Source organism: Pongo pygmaeus, chromosome 4 (assembly GCF_028885625.2).
Source record: "Pongo pygmaeus isolate AG05252 chromosome 4, NHGRI_mPonPyg2-v2.0_pri, whole genome shotgun sequence".
In the NCBI taxonomy this organism is placed as follows: domain Eukaryota; kingdom Metazoa; phylum Chordata; class Mammalia; order Primates; family Hominidae; genus Pongo; species Pongo pygmaeus.
In genome coordinates this window covers 70,894,582-70,918,566 of record NC_072377.2, presented here as the reverse complement: position 1 = coordinate 70,918,566, position 23,985 = coordinate 70,894,582, and the positions used below count along the sequence as shown (strand labels likewise).

General features: G+C 36.6%; 2 protein-coding genes across 9 annotated transcripts in view; one reads left to right on the top strand and one right to left on the bottom strand.

The window, feature by feature from the left end:
- The window catches only part of PPWD1 (peptidylprolyl isomerase domain and WD repeat containing 1), a 28,377-nt gene extending 12,961 nt beyond the window's left edge, over nucleotides 1-15,416 (bottom strand). The window contains exons 1-6 of one of the 2 annotated variants that reach the window (XM_054487510.1): nucleotides 14,995-15,416; nucleotides 10,707-11,574; nucleotides 6,575-6,677; nucleotides 4,462-4,562; nucleotides 4,196-4,316; nucleotides 1,922-2,369 (exon numbers count right to left, since the gene is read on the bottom strand). In XM_054487510.1, coding sequence (XP_054343485.1) covers nucleotides 1,922-2,369; nucleotides 4,196-4,316; nucleotides 4,462-4,562; nucleotides 6,575-6,677; nucleotides 10,707-10,902 — 969 coding nt within the window. In that variant the 5' untranslated portion in view covers nucleotides 10,903-11,574; nucleotides 14,995-15,416. Of the gene's footprint in view, nucleotides 1-1,921; nucleotides 2,370-4,195; nucleotides 4,317-4,461; nucleotides 4,563-6,574; nucleotides 6,678-10,706; nucleotides 11,575-14,994 lie in introns of those variants that run through there. The other variant, XM_054487511.1, reaches the window with a different exon arrangement.
- Nucleotides 11,011-23,985, top strand: part of CENPK (centromere protein K) — a 45,073-nt gene continuing 32,098 nt past the window's right edge. For 2 of the 7 annotated variants that reach the window (XM_054487520.1, XM_054487525.1), the window contains exons 1-5: nucleotides 11,021-11,115; nucleotides 12,680-12,781; nucleotides 19,015-19,164; nucleotides 21,446-21,502; nucleotides 22,357-22,429. In XM_054487520.1, coding sequence (XP_054343495.1) covers nucleotides 19,054-19,164; nucleotides 21,446-21,502; nucleotides 22,357-22,429 — 241 coding nt within the window. In that variant the 5' untranslated portion in view covers nucleotides 11,021-11,115; nucleotides 12,680-12,781; nucleotides 19,015-19,053. Of the gene's footprint in view, nucleotides 11,116-12,679; nucleotides 13,050-19,014; nucleotides 19,165-21,445; nucleotides 21,503-22,356; nucleotides 22,430-23,985 lie in introns of all 7 variants that reach the window. The other 5 variants (XM_054487522.2, XM_054487528.2, XM_054487524.1 and 2 more) reach the window with 4 other exon arrangements.

The following is a 23,985-nucleotide window of genomic DNA, read 5'->3' as shown; positions in this document are numbered from 1 at the left end:
GAACATTTGTCATGAGGATAATTTGGCTGGCAAACAGATCTTCACATGTGTCTGGAATTATATTACTTCAGACAGACAGACAACCAACTCATTTATTACCACGTGCCACCAAAACAAGAGCGCCACTAGAAAGAGTTGACAGAATTTATGAAGAGCTTACAGCAGGGAATCCAATGCCAATTGGTCACTGCCAAGGACAAAAGAACTGACACTCTCATACAATAAACTTTGCTACAAAGGTTCAATCCAGACTCAGAGGATTCAGAGAACCACTTGATGGCAATAGTTGCAATCACAGAAACCACTTAACTGCATGGATTAAAAACTCTTACTCCACAACTACATGCTGTAACAAATTCTTGTTAGCAGTCTAACAAGTGATGGCTAGAGTCACTCTTTCAAAATATTTGAGTAACTCTAAGTGAGGTACTGTTCTCACTGCTGGAGATAGAATCATGAGAAAACAGATCACATAGGGCTTAGTCTACTGGAGGTGGTACACATTAATCAAATAATACGACCATATCAAATGCTCTAAAAGAAAGAGTGATCTACAGTCACATTAAAAAAAACTCTGCTGGCTTGGCATGGTGCCTCACACCTGTAATCCCAGCACTTTGGGAGGCCAAGGCAGGCGGATCACTTGAGGCCAGGAGTTCAAGACCAGCCTGGCTAACACAGTGAAACCCACCTCTACTAAAAAAAAAAAAAAAAAAAAAAAAAAAAAAAAAATACATATATATATTAGCTAGGTGTGGTGGCACACGCCTATAGTCCCAGCTACTTGGGAAGCTGAGACAGGAGAATCGCTTGAACCCAGGGGGCGGAGGTTGCAGTGAGCTGGATCATGGCACTGCACTCAAGTGCGACTCTGTCTCAGAAAATAAATTAATTAAATAAATAAAAAATAAAAAAACTGTGCAAGACAGGATGAATAGTGAAAGCCTCCCAGGGGAAGTGACTCTTCATTGGAAATTTGAAGTACCAGTTCAATAGGTAATGGAGGAATATGAGGAGGGAGGGAGGGCCTCACTCCAGGTGGAGGAAACAACTTATAAAAAGGTCCTGTGGTGGGAGGCAGGTTCAAGAAATAAAAAGAAGACCCAAATGGCAGAAAAAGAGGCAGGCAGAAAGGTGACTTATGGTGTCACAACATGGTAAGCCATGACTCTGGTCTTGATCCCAAGAACAGAAGGAATTAACTGAAAAGTTCTAGGCAAAGGAATGTCATGACCAGATACATGCTTTTAAAAGATGGCCCTGGGTGCAGAGTGGATATTAGGAAGAAGACAGAATAAATACAGATAGCAGGCCATATAATAGGTCAGGCAAAAGAGCATGAACTATGGTTAGTGATGGCTGTGCTGAAAAGAAATTGGTGAATTTAAAGTATATTTGGAAAGCAAAATAGGCAGGACTCCAATGAATTACATAGAAGGGTAAAAGAGTTAAGGATAACTCTTAGATTTCTGGTTTGAGCAACTAGATGGATACTGGCACCATTTATGAAGACAAGACAAGAAAGAGATAGCACCGGGTTCGCTTGTAATGGAAGGCTAGAGAAGTAAATTTAGAAGTAGTCATATGGACAGGAGTGAATAAAGAGTGAGAAGATAAGGGGTCCTAGAATGAGTTTTGAGGATCTTAACAGCTTGCAAACAAAACAAAATTGTAAAAAACAAAACAATAACCACAAAAATAAGACAATAACTGACTTGAAAAATGCACATCATAAACCCCTAGAGAAGAGAGTTTCAAAGAGCAACACTACAAAACAGAAACAGTTGAATATCTTTAATGTGCTAAGAAAAAAATAAGTCTACCTAAATGTCTATGTGTAGAAAAAAGATCTTTCAAGAAAAGGCATACAATAAAGCATTTTTAGAAAAGTAAAGTACGGTTAAATTTAAATTACACTTACGCTTAGTGATTCATCAAAGACTCTCATGAGTTTTCCAGTTAAAAACTTGAAAATTCTAACTTTTCTATCAGAACCAATAGTAGCTATTTTCTTCCCATCTGGTGAAAAACATATGCTGGTTGGATAAGCCTTACACTTGGCAAATTCATATAAATCAGTGTCAGTTTTATATTCCCAGTTCACATTTTTGGGGAATTTATATTCATGAGGAGGCCCAGTCCAATATTCAATCATCCCAGATTTGTCAGAAGACACTACTGCTTTGTAAACTGGGTTTAGCCGTATCTGAGTAAGAGGTGATGTATGGAGTTTGTCAAAAATATGAAGTGGCTGGTTATCTCCTCGGCCATCATAAATGAAAATTTTTCCTGTACTCTTTTCGGAAGCAGCAACTGAAGAAATTGCATCCCCTGGGCAATAGATCCACTCACACTGTCCAGGAAAATAGCTAAAATTGTAAAGAATTGAGAGGGAAAAAAAAAAGGTCAGCACAACAAGCAAGCATCCCTCCCTATCCCACTACCAAAAATGTCTTGGCTGGTGATTTAGACAGTTTTGGATTCCTTGCTCAAAACTCGCAGAGACACAGAGTGGGGAGGGACAGCTAAGAATAGTTACTTATTTTTTCTCTTTCTGACCTCATCAATATAATGATAATTCTGAGGATCTGTCAAAACACAAGAAGAGAACTGCATATAGCAGCACATTTATTTCTCTTGGGCAGATAAGGAAACAATCAGATCTGGACCTTAAGATCTTCTGGGACATTGCTTTTTGGATCTCTGTACAATAGTCTCTGTATAACTTACTTTAAAATAGATTAGCATGTAATACTATATTTTATAAATCCTTTCTTGAAATATTTAAATCACATACTTTATTATGACAATACTTCAAAGAAAAACACTGTCCTAAAACACTCTCATTACTAACTAAATCTTGATATTAAAACTCAAAGCTTTAAACATTCTACCTGATGAACAAGGCATAACAGAATTCAGACTGATCTAATCAATTGTACTAAAACACTCAAAAATGAATGTTGTTTCCTTCAAAGTAGTTATTCTGAGAAGTGACACTATTATTCTAACCATGGTGCTGATGCTCAAAACCTTCCGGACCTCTTCTTCAAGAATTTCTATCAAAGTCTGAAATATACTCTTCCAAGTATTCTCAAAGGGCAAACGTTCAATATCTGTGAATGGAAAACTTTGAGGAAACAAACCTGGGGAGTAGGACAGATGATCAAGATAGGTATGTTTGTGCCATTCTAACCATAAATAATGAGACTTATTTCCTTTAGTGGCTCATAAAGTCATAAACTGATTTTGAAGGAAATTCTAAGATGTGAAATTATTTGAATTGTGGACATAATTCAGCCCACAGTTGGAATTTCTAGAGACAGGGTCTTCAGGAGGTAATTAAGGTTAATGAGCTCATAAGAGTCAGGGTGGGGCCCTAATCTGATGGGCTTGTGGCCTTATAAAAAGAAAAAAAGATCTCCCTTTCCTTCTTCCCTCTCCCTTCCTTCTTCCTCCAACCATGGGAGAACATAGGGAGAAGTAAGAAAGACAGCCCTCATCAGAAATCAATCCCTGATGGAACCTTGATCTTGGACTTTCCAGCCTCCAGAACTGTGAGAAAATAGATTTCTGTATTTAAGTCACCTAGTCTATGGTTTTTTTGTTATGGCATCCAAGCAGACTAAGGCAAGTCCCAAAACTTTCTGACACTGTTATGACTTTCAAGCTGACATTAATTTAGATGTGTATAAATTCAATATGTTATCTTAAAAAACACATGCTTAAAACAAAGTATCAGTCTTAATACTGTACAATCTAACCATAGTTTTAGGATCAATATATTCCAAAGTTTAAAGTCACCAATAAATAGCTTTAATTCCAAAAATGTGAATAAATCTTATAGGAACTCAATTCTATATTACTGAAATGAGTAAAGCAAGGAAGTTAACTGTAACTACCAGTAATTAGATATGACGGAGCTCCAGTAATATTACTAAGTAATGTCAATTTGGATATAAGGAATCCTTGTTATGATGCTGTTTAGAAATTTATGTGATTGATAACAAATCATAGCAGATGCTTCCAAACATTATAAGGCTTCACTATATCTAATTTTCCCAAGAAAACCCAACAGCACATTTTATTTAAAGATATGGTAATATACTATTTAGAAATAACCTATTAAATGGTAAAATCTGATTTACAAATTACTTCAATAAGTTAAAATATATATACTTTTAAAAAGACTCACCCAAGTTTCAGCATGTTGATCATGTCAAAGTTCACTACATCAAACACCTTCATTGCTTTATCATCACCCACAGAACAGAACAATGCTCCCTCAGAGCTAACTGCAATACACTCAATAACTCCTATTTCAATAAATGAAATTAAAACATTCTAGTAAATACCAGTAAAATAAATGTGCATGATTCAAAGAAAAAAAATTTAAAAAATTTAAACTTTAATTAGTATAGTTTAGGAAAGAGCTACAAGAAAATGAGGTGCAATTCTTACCCAGGTGACTACGAAAATGTTTAACAAATTCAATTCCCTCTTCTATTTTTTTCCAGAACTTGACATGTCCATCATGACTGGCAGTAATAATAAAATCTGTTCTGCATACACGAAATGTTAAAAGTTAATTTCTAAAACAGATCTACGAATCACTCAGTATTCCCAAAGCAATCATTCACTAAGAATCTGACTTGTGCATAATAGGTTTTTTTAAAAAAAACCCTTCTTTAAGCAGACCACTATATTACAGAACACTGCAAATTTTGAAACTCCTTTCTGGATGTCAAAACAGTTACAGCTGCACTAATTTTAACCTCAAGAGCTAGGATCAGAATTGAACTAGAATTTGACATTAAAATAAAAATCTCACTAGGAATCACTACACTTTGGATTCCTTATTGCTAAAATTATCCTATAGACAGTCTTTTCACAAGAAAATAAACTATTTGTCAGTAGCTGATAAGTAAATCTAAACATACTACTTTCGTATACAACAAAATTCAACAAAAGTTTGTTTTATATCCTATACAAGGTATTTTGGTTACTTAAGTATCAAAAAGATTTTGTACAGAAGAATCTTTCCTATTAGGTATGTAAAAATAGAAATCATTTATGGAAACCCAGTATATGTCAGGTACTTTGTACATATTACCTTAGTTAATTTTACAGCAACTCTACGTATTTTTATCATCATTTTATAAGTAGGAAATAGTTTTAAAATGTTAAATGTACTTGCCTCAGGTCCACATAGCTAGAGTGGCTTTCAATCTACCACACCACAAAACCTATATTCTCTGTATTACCTTCCACTGTCTTGGGTTAAAAAAACAAAACAAAAATATTTGAGAAGAGAGTGACAGCAATACTAATATCTATATATATATGCTGTTTTACCACACTGAGAACTTGAGCCTAGAAAAGGTGCTAATATTTGGTCAGAATTATCCTATTTTACAGGAAATATAAATATTTTATTTAGATTTATATATGAAATTAAATTTGTCTTCAAGACATCAAGAATAGACTGATCTAAAAAAGCGTAAAATAATCCACCTACTTCCCATACTCACTGCTAGTATCATCCAAGCCACCATATCTCATCCAGATTTCTATACCAGCTTCTTAACTTATCTCCCTGTATCCATTCTTGCCCTGTTTGAATCCATTCATCTCACCACAGCCAGGGTGGTCCTTTTAAATCTGATGATGTTACTCTCCTGCTCACAGGTTCAAAACTCATACAAGAAATAAAAAGTCTTCTAGGATTTAGCCCTTGCCTTTTAAATAGCAGCCTAATATGCTATCTAACCTCTCTAAACTTCAGTTTCGTCATCTCTAAAATGAAGAGCATGTATTAACTCACAAGATTATTCTTATGATAAATAAGAAAATTTATGAAAAAGCCTTAACTTGACAGATAAAAAAAGAAAAAGCCTTAGCATAGTACCTGGGACATACTATAAGCTCAACAAACAGTAGAATATTACTACAGTTTGAGTGTTCCTTATCCAAAATGCATCGGACCAGAAGTGTTTTGGAGTTTCAATTTTTCAGATTTTAGAATATTTATATTATACTTGCTGGTTGAACATCCCTAATCAGAAAATCTCAAATGCTCCAAAGAGCATTTCCTTTGGGCATCATGTCAGCACTCAAAAACTATTGGATTTTGGAGCATTTTAGATTTGGGGTGCTCAACTTGTACTATTATTATCCTTCTCCACGAACCTACTCATCTGTTTTGAAGGTCCTTTGCTATTCCTAGGGTATGTTAGCTCACATTTTCTCCACTAGTGCCAAAGAGGCCAGGTACCAATTACTCGTATCTTAACTAATGTACCCTCTTCTTCAGGGAAGCTCAGACACTACCTGGTTCATTCCTGTCTTGACATTTATCTCCAAAGACGTACATATAAACTCAGGGATTCTATCTTAGAGAATGCATTATTTGTACGATATAGGAAAGAAGATGTAGGCCTTTATTTCAGAACTTAAGAAATTAAACAAAAATCTATAAAATCTTAAAATTACCTCTATAAATCTACCTCAAAATTGAAGCTTTTTTAAAAAATAAACTTCTCAGAACAAAGTAAAAAAGATGTGATAGACTTACTTGGTGCATACCACATGGGTGATAACATCTCTATGCATGTAACTGCGCTCATACATGGATGCACTGGGGAGATTATCAAGATAGACTCTTTCAAACTCTAAGACTGAAGAAAAAAAAGTAAAGTATAAGATCTATTTTTAACAAATAAACCAAATACTATTTTGTATTTTCTTTATTTAAAATTGTCTATACTCTACTTGGTATTTTCTCCTGGATTTTAGTTTTTCTCAATTCACAATTAAAAAATCCAGTATGTTATCTCAGTTTTAACGTCTATTTTTTCAGAGCACTGAATAGCATCATTATTTAGTCAGTTACAACAGGTTCCCAGGTACTATATACATGCTAACTGTCCCCAAGACTTAAGAAATGAGTGGTTCTGGCTTAATGTGAATGTTCTATTGAAAAAAAAAAGAAAAAAGAAAAAGAAAAAAAAAACTTAAAAAGCTTCATGAAAATATCACAACCATCTTCCTAACATGTAGACATAATTTAGTGCTAACTTAAAAGAGTCCAGTGGCCATCTGTAAGATGTCTCAGTTAATATTTAAGGCACTGATTCTCTTTCAAGTTTTTGACACTGTGTTTGAAACATTTAAACATGGTAAAATTCTTAGATTTTTATGCCTGAGAACATCCTAGGGAGTATCCAGTTGAATGTATCTCAAATTTTTTCCAATGGCAAAACCTGGAAAAAATCCACCTGAAAGAGTAGTAATCTGAGGAATGTCAGGAAATACTGATTTATTATATGAGGTATGAAAATTTTACTAGCAAAAATAAAAAGAAAGAAAGGGATGGAGGGAATGAGGGAGGGAAGGAAGGAAGGAAAGAAGGGAGGGAAAGAAAGAGGAAGGGAGGGAGGGAGAGAGGAAGGAAGGAAAGGAAGAGAAGGAAGGGAAAGAAGGGAAGGAAGGAGGGAAGGAGGGGAGGGGAGAATTATATATATCCCAAATAAAATAACCGAACGATGGCCAAACGTGCCTAAAAAAAGTTGCTAAATTAAACATGATGAGCTGTTTCAGGCTTGTGTCTGATAAACTACTTTTCCCTTCATTTTTAGGAACAGAAACCCCATTTATATATGGGCATATTGATGTCCAGCTATAACATGACCTTTCTCACTTTCCCCTGGAGTGAGTTTTAACCACATGCTAATGAGTAAAAGTGGAAATGTTTTGTCACAGGAAGTCTTGAAAAAGTGTGCCCTTCTTCCTTTCCTCAATCCTATAGCTTGGAACTTGGATATGACTGCTGTAATCTTAATAATCATTCAGAGAAATGAAGATGAGGGCAGAAAGCTGGAGAGAGCCTAGGAACTTCTGGAGCCTCCACACCAATCCTGGACTGCCTGTCTTGGTACTTCTACACATAAGTACAGCTCTATCTCTTCAACATCATTGTTATTTTGGGTTTTTCTGTAATATGTAGATAAACTTAATCCTATCTGATTCAGATTCCTTTTTCTGTAATATGTAGATAAACTTAATCCTATCTGATTCAGATTCCTTTTTCTGTGTGATAGTTCACTTGTGGACAAATACTTATTAAGAACAAAATACGTTCTAGGTCACATGGGCATAAAGAAGGGTAAAACACAGTTCCTGTCCTGAAGAGATAAAGTTTAGTGCTATATAATCATGTCTTTCTGAAAATATATACAACAGTCCAATGTCCAAAGAACACGTTAAAGGGGGTGACTCCATTTCTAGAAAGCTGAAATTGTTAAATACTTGTCCATTTAGACAAAATTTTAAATATTTTTGTAACATTCCATGTATGTTTTTTAGTTTCAATTTTTTTCTTCAAACTGAAAACACTATTGGCTGTCTTTTTTTTTTTTTTTTGAGACGGAGTCTCGCTCTGTTGCCCATGCTGAAGTACAGTGGCACAATCTCGGCTCACTGCAACCTCTGCCTCCTGGGTTCAAGCGATTCTCCTGCCTCAGCCTCCTGAATAGCTGAGATTATAGGCGTGCGCCACCACGCCTGGCTAATTTTTTTGTATTTTTAGTAGAGACTGGTGGGGTTTCACCATGTTGGTCAGGCTGGTCTACAACTCCTGACCTGATGATCTGCCCGCCTCAGCCTCCCAAAGTGCCGGGGTTACAGGCGTCAGCCACCACACCTGGCCAACTATTGGCTGTCTTAAAATAATAAACTGATTAAGAGTAAAGATTTTCACACCTACTAATTTATATCTGTCTCCGTTATATTAAGTTTATAAGACACTTGTCTGGTAACACTAATATCAGCATTTCGATATTTCTGGATTTTTACATTTCTCCTTACTCGTTTAATTAAAAAAGAACTTGCAAAAATATTCATATGCAACAAAATAGCTAAAGACCAGCATAAAAGCTTTAATATTCATTCATTAAATACTTAGGCAAAGCACTGTACACCAACCAATGAAACAAAAAAGGAGTGATCCTGGTTCTTACTTGTTTAGTCTTAGCAGTGGAGAGAAACATTCATCAATCACATGAATAAATATATAATTAGAAACTGCGGCAAGTGCCGTAAATAAAATGGTTACTATGGAAACATTTAATAAGAGGACCAGGAAGTAAAAATGATAATGCACTGTAAGGGTGTCAATATACAACGTTCAAAAAAACAGCTTCTTCAAAATTTGGATACATAAAATTTGAAGGCTACCTGTAAATTCAGTATTGATAGATAACTACCTCAGAGTTATGATCAAAGTGCTTCAGAAATCCAGTCCAGACTGGAGAAGTCACAGGCTTCCCAGAGAAGATGATAGCTAAGTGCTAAAGGTTGACCAAAAGTCAGTTCAGTGGAAGGGTTGAGGGAAATTATTCCCGGTAGAAACACCATATCTGGGTAGGAATCCAGAGGAAAAAAAAGTACATGACCCATTCTCCAGTGATTTTAGAATGGGTGGAGTACCAAGTAAGGGGCTGGGAGAGGAAGATAACGGAAGATGCACTAAGAAGGTAAGGAGAGAGCACATCATAAATGGCTTTATATGCCGTGTGAGGGAGTTTGGGCTTTAATGAAAATAATGAGCCGGGCGCCGTGGCTCATGCCTGTAATCCCAGCACTTTGAGAGGCCGAGGCAGGCAGATCACGAGGTCAAGAAATCAAGACCATCCTGGCCAACATGGTGAAACCCCGTCTCTACTGAAAATACAAAAATTAGCTGGGCATGCGGGCGTGCGCCTGTAGCCCCAGCTACTCGGGAGGCTGAGGCAGGAGAATCGCTTGGACCCCGGAGGCGGAGGTTGCGGTGAGCCGAGATAGCGCCACTGAATGCGCTCCAGCCTGAGCGACAGAGCGAGACTCCGTCTCAAAAAAAAAAAAGAGAGACAAAATAATGACAAATCATTGAAGAATTTTTTAAGGGAAAGTGCTAAAGTACGATTTGAGCTTAGACCACATTTAAAATGTCTTAAATACTTAAGGAAAACATTTCACAGAAAAACAAGATAAGAAAACAACAAAGACAAGAAAACTTAATCTACCCCTTTTCCCACCCCTTTTATTTGATAATAATTTGTGATTATTCCTCGTTAGTGACAAAATGCCTCAGCCCATCGTATCAAGAGTATGATTTCAAAACCACAGACTTCGGGTTTGGATGAAAACAAATCTGTGATCTAGGAAGCTTACGTCACTTTTCCTGAGAAAATTTATTAGTGGAAGTGTTAGAGTTGAAATTATCTTTACCTACCATGATTCGAAATAAGCAACGCCTTCCTCTCGCGCCCCAACACATTAATGCATTAACACCACTCCTGAACTAAAGCCTTAAAGAGAACTGGTACCCTTTTGCATACCTAAATAAGAGTTCGAAATTCCAACTTCATGTGGCTGCTATGGGGAGTAAATGAGAGGAGCCAAACACATAATAGGAAAATGGTAGTTTTAGCATCTGTCATAACAAATCAACGATCAAAAGTGTTAGATATTATCAAAAAGACGTTGTACTACGCTTAAATCACTATTTCGTTAAGACATGCAAGTATGGAGTGGCCAGAAGTGAGAGGACGGCCCTCTGTTCTTAAGGCACAAAACTCCACACACCATCCCTTTTCGGATCTGGCTTGAACCCTCCTACTCAGCGGACGCAGCACTCCAATTCGTCCCGGTACTATGTCTGCAGCTACCTTTCCTCTTCTTGGCCAGTGTTGCCTCCACAGGTAAAGGTCCAACCCAGCGCTCTTCGTTCTCCTCATCGTTCTCCTGGGACACCGCCACTGCTACTGCCAGCTCTCTTTCGCTGAGTTCTGTTTTTTCCGGTTCCTCCGGGTCCCGGCGCCTTCTACGTCTCTGCTGAAAATCGCTACCACTTTCCGCCGCCATGTTGTTCGCATCGTCAGAAAAGGCGCGACACACAACTCAGCTACCAATCCCAAAGCAGCGGCGCAGTCTTCTGTCAGCGACCGAGCGAGTTTCGGGATTGGCTGGGGTGGGAATGAGCACATCCAATGGGCATGCAGCGCGCGCAGAAGTCCGGGGCTGGCAAGCGCAGCCTGTGCAGGGCGGAGGCGACCTGCAGTTTGTGGCGCTGTGATGGTAAGACCTGGGCCGGGGAGGTCGATATAACGGTTGAAGTTTGTGGCGCTCCAGTCCCGAAGGTGAAACCCTTATCGCCGGCCAACTGGATACCTGACTTCCCAGCCGGGCTTTGAGTCCCGTTTTTCTCGGCTTCCCGCGCGCCAACGCCAGCTCCATAACCTCACCAACATTTAGAAAAAAAGATGGAGGGGTGGGGACAGAAGGAACTGGTTAACTCGCGGGTTTCCTTTCAAATGCACTAAACATGTTTTCTCTCCTGACCTTTATTCTCTCACACACTCTCTGAAGAAGGTGGGGAGTGCTTGTTACTGTTTCTGGGAGTGGGGTGGAGAAGCAGCTACTTCAAGTAACCAAAAGACCTAGGGCAGAACGGGTCACCCTTCTTTCTTCTCTCCGGTATAGGATTTCATCTCCTAGCAGTCATCTGAACGCTTTCTCCTCCTTCTCATCTGTCTTCTTCATTTTTAAAAAATTAGGTAAAAAGCACATAACATGAAATGTATTATCTTAATCTCTTTTTGAAAAAATCAAATACAGCTTGTCAAAATGACCTCCGTAAAACACTTCTTTTTTCTCTGCAATTACTTTTGCACCAACCTAATAAAATCCTCGTCGTAAATCTCTTCTCTACTTTTGCCTTGAGATAGGCACCACGTACAGGGAAGGAACTGCCCCCTATAGTAGGCACTTTATTTCAAAGGTTCCCATTATTTGACCATTCTACCTAGCAAGTCTCATTTCTTCTCTGCCCTCTGCTCTCATCAGACTACTTTCTTTTGTGTCTCACAAACTGCCCTTGTTCGTTCTTTCCTCCTACTCTTATGATTTTATGCTTGAAAGCATCTCCACAGCCATTTAGCCTTCACGTTTACAGCTTCTTATCTTTCAGAGACCATGGCAATAATGAGGATGAAGATGATAATGATAATGATAATAATAATGTAGCTAGTTAACATTTATTAAGCATTATTATGGACTAATTCCTTCCGGGTTGGTTTTTCTAACCTTCCGTATCCTGAATTCCGATAGTACTTGCGGGCAGTGTTGTATACTTTACCATTTCATAGCACTTCTGACTACCTGAAATCATATCATGTATTTAGTTATCCATTCATTTATATTGTCTACATGAGAATGGAAGCTCTAGAAGTACAAAGACTTTTTCACCTACACAGCTAAAGCCAGTGTCTGACCAATGGCACACATTAACATATTTGTTGAATAAATGAATGGATTTTAGAATTATGTGGGTATTTTTTGCTTATTTCATGTATATTAATCTTTTCCCAATTAATAGTGCGAGTTTCTTTAAGTATAGTATTATCTCTAAATAAAGAGATAATGTTTTTCTTCAATAAATGATTAAGTATTGTAGTCCTAACTCGGGACCTCAAAAAGTTGACTTGTTCCCTTTCCAGGAAGATAGGTTTAAGGATACAAAATGTGGGAAAGGGAAAAGTTAAACTCTTAAGTGTGTGTGTGTGTGTGTGTGTGTTTAATTAAACAACTGAATTTAATTAAATCAGTGTTTAATTAAACAACTGAAATTTATTTCTCACAGGTCTAGAGGCTGGAGATTCAAGATCTGGGTGCCATCATTTTCTGGTTCTGTTGATGACCCTCTTCCAGGTTACATACAGCTCACATCTTGCATCCTCAAGTGGTAGAGAGCAAACTCTTAAATGTTTCTATATGTTTTTATTCTACTGCCACATTAAATCGCCAAGCCAGATAATTTGTTGAATATTTATCCCTCACCCTCTGCCCCACCACATGTGCAGAGTTTTGCATTACTTTTGCATATTGACAATGTATTTTAGTGGTCAGTAAAGAAATATTTATGTTTGACTTTTTTGCTTAAAAATATTCTAAAATTCATGATGACTGACTTTGGCTTTGTGAACTTGGACTATATCTTATGGGTATAGCAGGTGAGATGTTCAGCCTTCTACTAGTTGACATTCAAATTGTTAATAGCTAACACTGATAAAGCTCTTTATATGCTAGCTACAGTGCTTATATTATATATATATATGTATATATACTCATTTAATTGCCATAACCCTAGGGAGTATTTAATATTATCTTCATTTTATAGGAAAGGAAGCTGAGGCATAGAAAGTTTAAGTGACTTGCCCAAGTCTCATAGCTTTTAAGTATCAAAACATTTAAACCTATATAGTCTGGTTGCAGAGTTCATACCTTTAAAGTTTTTTTTTCTCTAAGTAATGTGCCAGTAAACATAATTGTATAGACTTATGCAGACGTATCTATCTTTAGGATTATTCGTAAGAATAGAACTCTGGGTCACAAGAAATGCATGTAAAATTTTGATGGATATTATCATACAAAGTGGTTGTTCCACCAACAGTGCAAGCCTCTTATTTCACATGCTTGCCAGTATTTTCTCTTACCAATTTTACATTATTGCCATTCTGAATGAAAATTAATGCTTGTTTAATTTGGATTTTCATAAATTATATATGAGCTTATGAATGTACTTTTTCTATATTTAAAAGGTTTTTGTTTTTTCTTTGAATTCCTCATTTGTGTTCTTTGCCCGTTTCTATTGAATTGTTTTTGTTGTTTACCTTTTTATTGTAAAAATGCAGACACAAAATAAACGTAAAGTTTACTAATTATTATGAGGTGAACACCCTTACCATCATGCTAGTCAAGAAATAAAACTTTAATAATTACCTCAGAAATCTCTCCATTTGGCCAATCCCAGCCACAACCCTTTTCCCCCTTCCGCTCTTCCTCCAAAGTAATTGGTAACCTGACTTTTTTGGTAATCTTTTTTTAAATTTTTTTTAATGGTGAGTTGTTTGGTTTCTTCTTATGAATTTGTAGGCACTTGTTGTGTATTAAGGAAATTAGGTCTTGGGTTGCCATATGTATTACAAGTATTTCTCCTAGGTTTGGGGGTTTTAAATTTTAACTTTGTTGATGAGATATTTGTCCATGCAGAATTAAAAAAAAAATTTGATGTAAAGATTTTACTTAGTTTTGCTTAGAAAGGTGTTTCCTAATCTAAGCTTTTAAAAGTTTCTTGTTTCCATCCTATTTTTTATGATTTCTATTTTGGGTTTTTTGAGGGAGTGAGGAGTGACGTAAAGATTCAGGTATGAATTCAGACTTATTTTTTTCTCTGCAAATACTATTCAGTTTGTGAAAAAAAAATGAGGAAGATTTATATGGACCAAAATATACATTTAAAAAACAGTATTATATATAAAATATATATGTATTTGGATTATTTTTTTCTCCTTGATTTGCATTGTCATCTCTGTCATGTGTCATGTGTCCATATGTATGTGAATATAGAAAGTCAAGAAAGGCTTTGTATTGTGTTCCATTGCTCAATTTGCCTATTTATGTGCCAATTCTACATTGCCATAATAGTGTAGGGTATGTCCTCCCATCTTATTTTTCATGAGGAACTTAGGCTAGTTTTGGCCCTTTGTACTTCCATGTAAATTTTAGAATTTGCTTGTCAAGTCCCATAAAGAGAAACAAAAACTTTCAGGATTTTGGTTAAGATTCAGTAGCTCAACTTGGGGGAGAATTAACGTCTTTACAATGTAGGTCTTTCAGTCCATGAATATGACATATCTTTTCATTTATTTAGGTCTGCCTTAGAACTTCTCTGTTAATAAGTTATTGATTAAGCAGTATAAAATGCAGAAGTTCCATATGAATAAAGATATTGAGGAGGGGTATTCTGATTTGCATTTGATGTGGGGTAGACATCCTCATCATTCTTTAATGCACTGTCTACCTCCTTAAAATTGCCCAGTTTTGAATCTTATGCCTCCAGACTCTAATCCCCTTCCATTGTTTGCAGGAATCATCTAGCAAGATTGTTTTACTCACCCTCATTCCTTGAAGATTTTTAGTTCCTGGCTCACTGTTGCCCTTTGCAGTGCTACTATCATAATTCTTAGTGATTTTAATATCCTTATAGATGATCCAATAACTTGGCCTCTCTTTTTCTTGACCTTCTTTCCCCTAGTGACTATGTTCTCTCTCTTGTCTTAGCTGCTTTTATTCCTATGGCCATTCTTTCACTTTGTCCCTGTCTGTACCTGTGGTGCTACACCGTAGAAGAAAACATACAACCATGCTCTGGTTTTACTTTAAACTCATGATACTAATCTCAGGTGAGCCTGTAATGCTACTACTGAATAATCCTGTAACTTTATCCGCTCCCATTTTTTTATATATCTGTTTTATACATCTCTTTTCCTGTGCTCTTAAACTTGCAGTACTTTCTTCCCATCCTTTCATAGCTGATTACCATAGTTACCATTTTACTGAGAAAAGAGAAACAATCCACATAGAATTTCTACAAGTTCCTAGCAACACGTCTACTTACCTACCTGCATCTACACTCTTGATATTCTGATGACCCTCCCATTAAAATGGATGAACTGCATGTCCATTTATCTTAAGCCAACCCCTCTACTTATGTACTAGATCCCATTCTTTCTTCTCCCCTTTCTCTCTTGTATTAGCAACATTTCCTTCTTTTACTGTACTGTATAAAGATGCTATATTTTCTCCCATCTTTAAAAAAGAAAAAGTCTCTTTTAATCCTATATCTCCCTCCAGCTACTAACCGTATTTCTCTCTTGTGCTTTAAAGAAAAAAAAATGTGTGTGTGTGTGTGTGTTTTCTTTTTGTTTGTTTTGTTTGTTTGTTTTTGGTATGGTCTTACGGTCTTGCTTTGTTACCCAGGGTGGAGTGCGGTTGTGTGATCATGGCGCACTGCAGCCTCAGTCTCCTGGGTTCACCGGGCTCAAGTGATCCTCCCACCTCAGCTCCTGAATAGCTTGGAATACAGGCATGTGCTGCCATGCCTGGCTAGAGAAAATGTTCTTGAAAATGTTTCATATACTTAATATTTTTAATTCCTTGCCTTCCATTCTTTCTTGAATCCACTCCAATCAGATTTTTATTCTTGCCATTCTTCTAAAACTACTCCTATAAAGGTTATCTGTGGCCTTCATTTTTGTATGTTTCCTCCAATAAAATTGTTGTGATAAATTACCCCAGAATGTAGAGGTGTAAAACAACTGTTTATTACACTCATGGGTTTTGTGCATTAGAAATTCAGACAAGACACAGCAGGAGCAGCTTCTCTGTTCCACAGTATCTGGAGCCTTGGCTAGAAGATCAAAGCCTAGGGGCTTAATTGTCAGAAATGATCATGTGTATGTCTGGCAGTTGATACTAGCATTTGTCTGGGAACCTCAGTTCCTTTCCACGTGGACTTTATGTTGATCTCTTCCTTTTGTGCTACTTTGGGCTTTCTCATAACATGGTGCCTGGGTTGCAAGGGTGAGTGTTCCAAGAAAGAGAAAGCCAGAAGTTAGCTATATTGCCTTTTATGACTTAGTCTTGAAAGTCATGTGGTGTCATTTTCATTGTATTCTCTTTATAAAGACAGCCACAAAGTCACACTCAGTTTCAGGGGGAGAGGAAAAAGACTCTGTCTCTTGATGGGGAATGCAACCTGAAATATTGCTGTGACTATTTTTAGAAAAAACAGTTTGCTCCTAAATAAATTTAGTAATAAATATTACTAAATAAATTGTCAATTCTCTGTAATTTACTTGACCTGTCTCCAGTGTTTGACAGTTATCATTCCTTCCTTGAATACATTCTTGGATTTCAGGGTATCATGCTCTTGATTTTCCTCTTAACTTACTGAGTGCTCCTTCTCAGACTATTCAGTTGGTTCTTACCTCAATAGCTCCTGGACTGAAGATCTTCTCATTTCTAGCTGCACACTCTTCCTTTTCTTATTTCACCCATCCTCACAACTGTAAGTACAGTCATGTGTCACTTAACAGCGGGGATATGTGTTGAGAAATGCATTGTTAGATGATTTCATCATGTGAGCACAAACCTAGATGGTATAACCTACTACATACCTAGGCTGAATACTGTAGGTAATTGTAACAGAATGGTATTTTTGTATTTAAACATTTCTAAACATAGAAATGGTACAGTAAAAAAAATGGTATGAAAGATAAAAAGTGGAACACCTGTCTAGGGCTTTTACCATGAATGTAGCTTATAGGACTAGAAGTTGGTCTAGATGAGTCAGTGAGTTGTGAGAAGATGTGAAGGCCTAGGACATTACTGTACCCTACTGTAGACTTTGTAAATACTGTACACGTAGGCTATACTAAATTTATTCTTTTAATTATTCAATAATAAATTAACCTTAGCTTGCTGTAAGTTTTTTGCTTTATCTTTTTAATTTTTTAACATTTCAACTCTTTCGTAAAAACAGCTTAAAACATAAACATGTTGTATAACTGTGCAACAATATTTTCTTTCTGTTTTTATTTTTTAATTTAGAGACAGAGTTTGTCTCTGTCACCCAGGCTGAAATGCAGTGGTGTGATCATAGCTTACTATAACCTTGAACTTCTGGACTCAAGCGATCTTCCTGCCCCTGCCTCCTGAGCAGCTAGGGCTACAGAACTGGGCCACCTCACCCAGCTAATTTTTAAATTTTTTTTGTAGAGATAGGGGTCTCACTTTGTTGCCAGGCTGTTCTGGAACTCCTGAACTCAAGTGATCCTACGACCTTGGCCTCCCAAAGTGTGATTACAGGTGTGAGTCACTGCACCTGGCATATTTTATGTCTTTTTTTCTAGCTAACTTATTTATTTTTATTTTTTACTTTTTAAATTTCTTTGTTGAGAACGAAGATGCAAACACATTAGCCTAGGCCTAAGGCAAGGTCAGGATCATCAAGACATCGGTAGGCAATAGGAATTTTTCAGCTCCATTGGAACCACTGTTATATGTGCAGTCTGTGATTGACCAAAATGTCATTATGTAGTGTGTAACTCTTACCTGTGTGATGATGGCTGTCAAATTCATATTGCTAGCTCAAAACTTTGCTTTCAACTGCAGACATGTATATCTAATTGCTTAATCAGCAGCTCCAATAATTGACACCTCAAATGTAGCATATCCTAAACTGAGTTTTTAATCAGCACTTCTCCCATGTTTGCCCAATCTGTTTCTTTTGCCATCTTTCTCACCTCAGTAACTGGCAACGTAATAATTCACTTCTCTCTGACAGTCCATATACATGCTGTTAAGAAATTCTGTTGGCTCCATCTTGAAAATATATCCAGAATGGGACATTCTGTGCTGCTCCTATCAATATTATCCTGGTCTACATCTTGCTTGGGTCATTGCAGTGGCTTTCTAATTGGTTTTCCTGCCTCTGTCCTTACTGCCTGTAGTTAACCAGAGTTGTATTGTTAAAATGTAATTCAAATGATTCATTCCTCTGTTTAAAACTAATTGCTTATCGTCTCAAAGTCCTTAAAATAGCCTACCAAACCCACATGATCTCATCACTATTGTCTCTCTGACCTCATATTCTACTCTGTCTTACTTAATCTGCTGTAATCACACCAGCTCCTTCACTGCTGTGGAAACATGGCAGTCATATTCCTGCATCAAGGCCTTTGCACTTGCAGTTCCCTCTGCCTGGACCCTCTGCCCCTGTTCATCCCTGACCTCATTTCTTTATCTTCTTCATGTCTTCTTACTCAGTTGTCAATTTCTCAGTAACCTTATATGATCACCTTATTTAAAATTATATTGTCCTTGCCCTAGCATTCCCTATGTTTCTTCCTTGTCTTTTCTCCATGGCACTTATAAATCATTTGATATACTACAGTATATATATGTTTTACTTTTTATTTTATTGTCTGTTTTCCTTACTTAGAATAAGGTTCACGGTAGGAGGGATTTTTGTCTATTTTGTTCATTGCTGTATTCTTACCCCCTAGATGAGTATCTGGCAGGTAATAAGTGTTCAACCAATACTGCTGAATGAATAAATATTTTTTGCTTTAGTTTTTCTTATAAGGCTAAAAATTCACAAAGCATATATCAATGAATCAGCAAGATCTAGATCCGGATAGTACTACAGATGTGGGAGATGTTACAAATACTGAAGAAGAACTTATTAGAGAATGTGAAGAAATGTGGAAAGATATGGAAGAAGTAAGTATCAAAAGATAGAAGTGATAGTTAATATAAGATTTAAATCAACTTCAATAATAAATAGACTCAGGAAAGAAATGATTGTGCTAGTTTCCAAAAGCCATTATGTATGATAAATATTTATATAGCTTTTAGACCTATAAGCATTCATTCAAGAAACTTTACACTAGATGAGCTATAAAAAGAAAAATTTTGGCAGTCCGTGCTCCCAAGGAGATTACCATCTTATGGAAACAACAGCCATTATATTATGTTGTAGTACAATATTAGAGGTATTGTAGAAGTACAAAGACTATACTTAGGAGGAGTGCTAAACCCAGGTGAAGGGGTCAAGGATAGCTTTCTAAAAGAGGTAATTGCTGGGCCAGGCGTGGTGGCTCACGCCTGTAATCCCAGCACTTTGGGAGGCCAAGGCTGGGGGATCATGAGGTCAAGAGATTGAGACCATCCTGGCCGACATGGTGAAACCCCGTCTCTACTAAAAATACACAAATTAGCTGGGCATGGTGGTGTGCATCTGTAGTCTCAGCTACTCGGGTGGCTGAGACAGGCTGAGAAAGGAGAATCGCTTGAACCCAGGAGGCAGACATTGCAGTGAGCCGAGATAGTGCCACTGCACTTCAGTCTGGTGACAGCAGAGTGAGACTCCATCTCAAAAAAAAAAAAAAAAAAAAAGTAATTACTGGTTTTACTGGTTTCATTTCTAAAGGATAATTAGGAGTTAGCCAGTAAAAGTAGAAGAGGTATACAAAGCATAAAGAAGAAAATGTGTAAAAGCTGAGAGAGTTGACAGAACATTAAATAGAATATTATGGATAATGTAAATTAGGAGAAGGACTTCTGGGGTAAGACTGGGGAAGTAATCAGGGGCCAGAGCTTAAAGGATTTTGTTGAGTGTGTACTATGGGGAGCCACTAAAAGATTTTAAGTATGGAAGTGACATGATCAGATATGCAGTTTGGGAAAATTACTCTGGTGTTTTTGAAGAAAATAGAATGCAGAAGAGTAAGACTACAGATAGAAAGCATTTAGGAAGCTCTAGTAATAGTCCTGGTAAAAAGTAAGGAAGCCCTAAGTATTGTCATTGCAAATAGAAGAGTGGATTCAAAGATAAGTAGGTAGGATTAGAAGTTAATTTATGTACAATGGGAGGGATATATGGTTAGTTTCAGGTTCCTGGTTTGGGCCGTTGGGTGGTTGATGGGATTGTTTCCCCAAATAGAGAATATAGAAGTGGGAAGAACACATAATTACGAGTGAAAACATAAATTAATTTAGAAAATGTTGTTTGAAATACATATACTTTTTCTAAGTTGGTGAGATAGAACTGCCTTTGGTACACTAGAGTATGTTGGTGAAAATTTGTTCTACTTAAAGCAAGGTTGTCCAACCCGTGGCCCAGGATGGCTTTGAATGCAGCCCAACACAAACTTTCTTAAAGCATTATGGATTTCTTTTTTTTTTTTTTTTTTTAGCTGATCAGCTATTGTTAATGTATTTTATGTGTGGCCCAAGATAATTCTTCTTCCAGTGCAGTTCAGGGAAGCCAAAAGATAGGGCACAGATATTTTTAGCATCCTATTCTTCCCAGTAAAGTTTCAGAATTGGTCAAATTAGTGAGGTTTTTCTCTTTTCTTACAATTACTTTTAATGTAAATACTTGGTACTTTATATTATTAATGTATTTTCAGGATAATTTTTATAATCCCCCCACCTTTTTATTTTTTGCTTGAGGTATTTTTTCAGTATAGAAGTTTGGATTTTAAAATGACTTAAAATTTGTATAGAGAAATGCTGCACTACAAATGAGCAGAAATAGAATTTACTCATATTTTTATCTCATATAATCATCATGAACAGTTTTGGACTTTTATAATGGCAAAGAAACAATGTCTCCTGAAGGCTTTATTTATTTTCTTAGGATTTCTTAGGATCTTAACTATCTGCTTACTTGTTATTTTTCTATAGTGCTTTCCCTCTTATTTTTTTATCTCCCACATTCCAATTATCTGACTTATAATTCATTCTAGCTATTAGTTTTTGGGTTTTTTTTTTTTTTCTCTTCATTCTAGTGTCTCTTTTTACTTGTGATGTATTCACCTTGGTACTTGTTTGGCTGTCTTAATCGTCTTACATAGTGAGGAACTTCAACAAACTCTTCTCCATCAGATGTTTGTGCTTTAGAAGAGTGTTGTATTGGCCTGGTACAAAAGGGGAGGGGAAGGGAATTTTCTGTGAATTAATCATGTGTAACTTGCCCTTTTTTACTTTTTAAATCAAGTGTCAGAATAAATTGTCACTTATTGGAACTGAAACACTCACCGATTCAAATGCTCAGGTATGAATCTTCTTTTTCTTCCTAAAAAATACAAGGTAAGTGGAATTCATTGTATTTTGGAAAATAAATATATGTGTCTATATTTTTCTCAAGTTTAATAGCTTTGTTAATACCTGTATGCTTAATCATTTGGAAAACTTCTTACTCTTCCTGCTTTAAGAGTTGGAAGAATATTCTAAAAACTTTCTAGAACAAGCTATTATAAATAAGAGAGTATTTTCTTTATTATTTGTCTTTTAACAACTATACATGTATTTAACAACTGAGTAAATTGCTTGTTAGTTGGTATTACGCTGCCTTGTTAAAATTAGAACAAAGACCAGCCTGGCCTACATGGCAAAACCCCGTCGCTACCAAAGTACAAAAAAATTAGCTGGTCTTGGTGATGTGGTCATATGATCCCAGCTACTCAGGAGGCTGAGGCATGAGAATCACTTGAACCCAGTAGACGGAGGCTGCAGTGAGCTGAGATTGCACCATTACACTCCAGCCTGGGCGAAAGAGCAAGACTGTCTCAAAAAAAAAAAAAAAAGAACAAAGACTGCTAACTTTGTGTTAGGTATAATAGTCACAGATATTTTACTATCTGTCGAATCTGAATTGATTTTACTCTTGGCCTAAAAAAAGGACTGACATATTCATTATAATAATCAGAATTATGGAATTGCTGTAGGAATAGATCAGTGGATCAGTGAAACAGATTAAGAATTAAAATAAAGTTGCCTCTTGAACAGCGTGAGAGTTAGGGATGCCAATCCCCTGCAAAGTATTAAAGTATTAAGAATGTTTATGTTTTCATCTATGAATAGCTATGAATAGTCCACAGAAAATGACTTTGTTTTCTTCTTTTGTAGCTATCATTATTAATTATGCAAGTAAAATGTTTAACTGCTGAACTCAGTCAATGGCAGAAAAAAACACCTGAAAGTAAGATTCTTATTTTAAATTTGAATTTTTTGTAAACCTATTAATGGCAAATTAATTTAATAATTGTAAGAAAAATTACAAGATCCATTTGGCCTTTTTGAAATTGCCCAAATGAAGCCACTTATTTTTTTTCTGTGAATTATTTTGTACTTCTTTTATTATTATTGATAAACATCTTACATTAGATCATAATAAGCTTGATTATGGAGACGTTATTATAGCTATTATGTTATCCTCAGAGACACTGCCTTATGCTCACTAGAAATGGTAAATTGTTCCTTTTTTTTTTTTTTTTTTTTTTTTTTTGAGACAGGGTCTCATCGTGTTGCCCAGGCTGGAGTACAGTGGCACAATCATGGCTCACTGCAGCCCCGATCTCCCAGGTTCAAGTGATCCTCCTACCTCAGCTTCCTGAGTAGCTAGGACTACAAGTGTGTGCCACCATGCCTGGTTAGTGGTTAGTTTTTGTATTTTTTTGAGGAGACAGGGTTTCACCATGTTACCTAGGCTGGTCTTGAACTCCTGGGCTCAAGGGATCCTCCTGCCTTGGCCTCTCAAAGTGCCAGGATTACAGGCGTGCCAGGGATTTATTTCTTAATGAATGAAATTTACCTAGTGGAAGAGAAAATTTATAAAGTTAATTTTAGATGCTTACACAAAAGGGCCACGTAGTTTGTATGATGTCTTCTGTCTTGTCCAGCTGGTGCCAACTATATTTTTGTCTTCAGTTAGGAAGTAGAAGACAGCATAAAAATTTATAATTGTGATACTCCACTAGTACATCTTTTTTTTTTTTTTAATTATGAGAGCTTAAGTTTCTCTATGCAATATATGTCTGTACAGGCACATCTCATTTTATTGTGCTTCACTTTATTGCACTTTGCAGATACTCTATGTTTAACAAATTCAGTTTGTGGCGAGCCTGTGTCACATTTTGGTAATCTCACAGTATTTTAGACTTTTAAGTTATTATTACATCTGGTTGGGGGATCTGTGATCAGTGGTCTTTGATCTTACTATTTTAATTGTTTTGAGGAACCACAAGTTGCACCTGTATAAGACAGTAAACTTAACCAATAAATGTTGTATGTATTTTGACTGCTCTACTGACCAGTTGTTCCCCCATCTCTCTCCCTCTCCTTGGCCCTCCCTTTTCCTTAAAACACAAGAATTTTGAAATTAGGCCAATTAATAACCCTCCAATTGTTTCTAAGTTTTTAAGTGAAAAGAAGAGTTGCACATTGATAACTTTAAATTAAAAGCTAGAAATGATTAAGTTTCATGAGGAAGGCATGTCAGAAGCCAAGAAAGGCCAAAAGCTAGGCCTCTGGCACCAGTTAGCCAAGTTGTGAATGGAAAGGAACATTTTTTTTTTTTTTTTTTTTTTTTTTTGAGATGGAGTCTCGCTCTGTTGCACTGCAGTCAGGCTGGAGTGTAGTGGTGTGATCTCGACTCAGTGCAATCTCTACCTCCTGGGTTCAAGCGATTCTTCTGCGTCAGCATCCCAACTAGCTGGGATTGCAGGCGCGTGCTACCACACCCAGCTAATTTTTGTA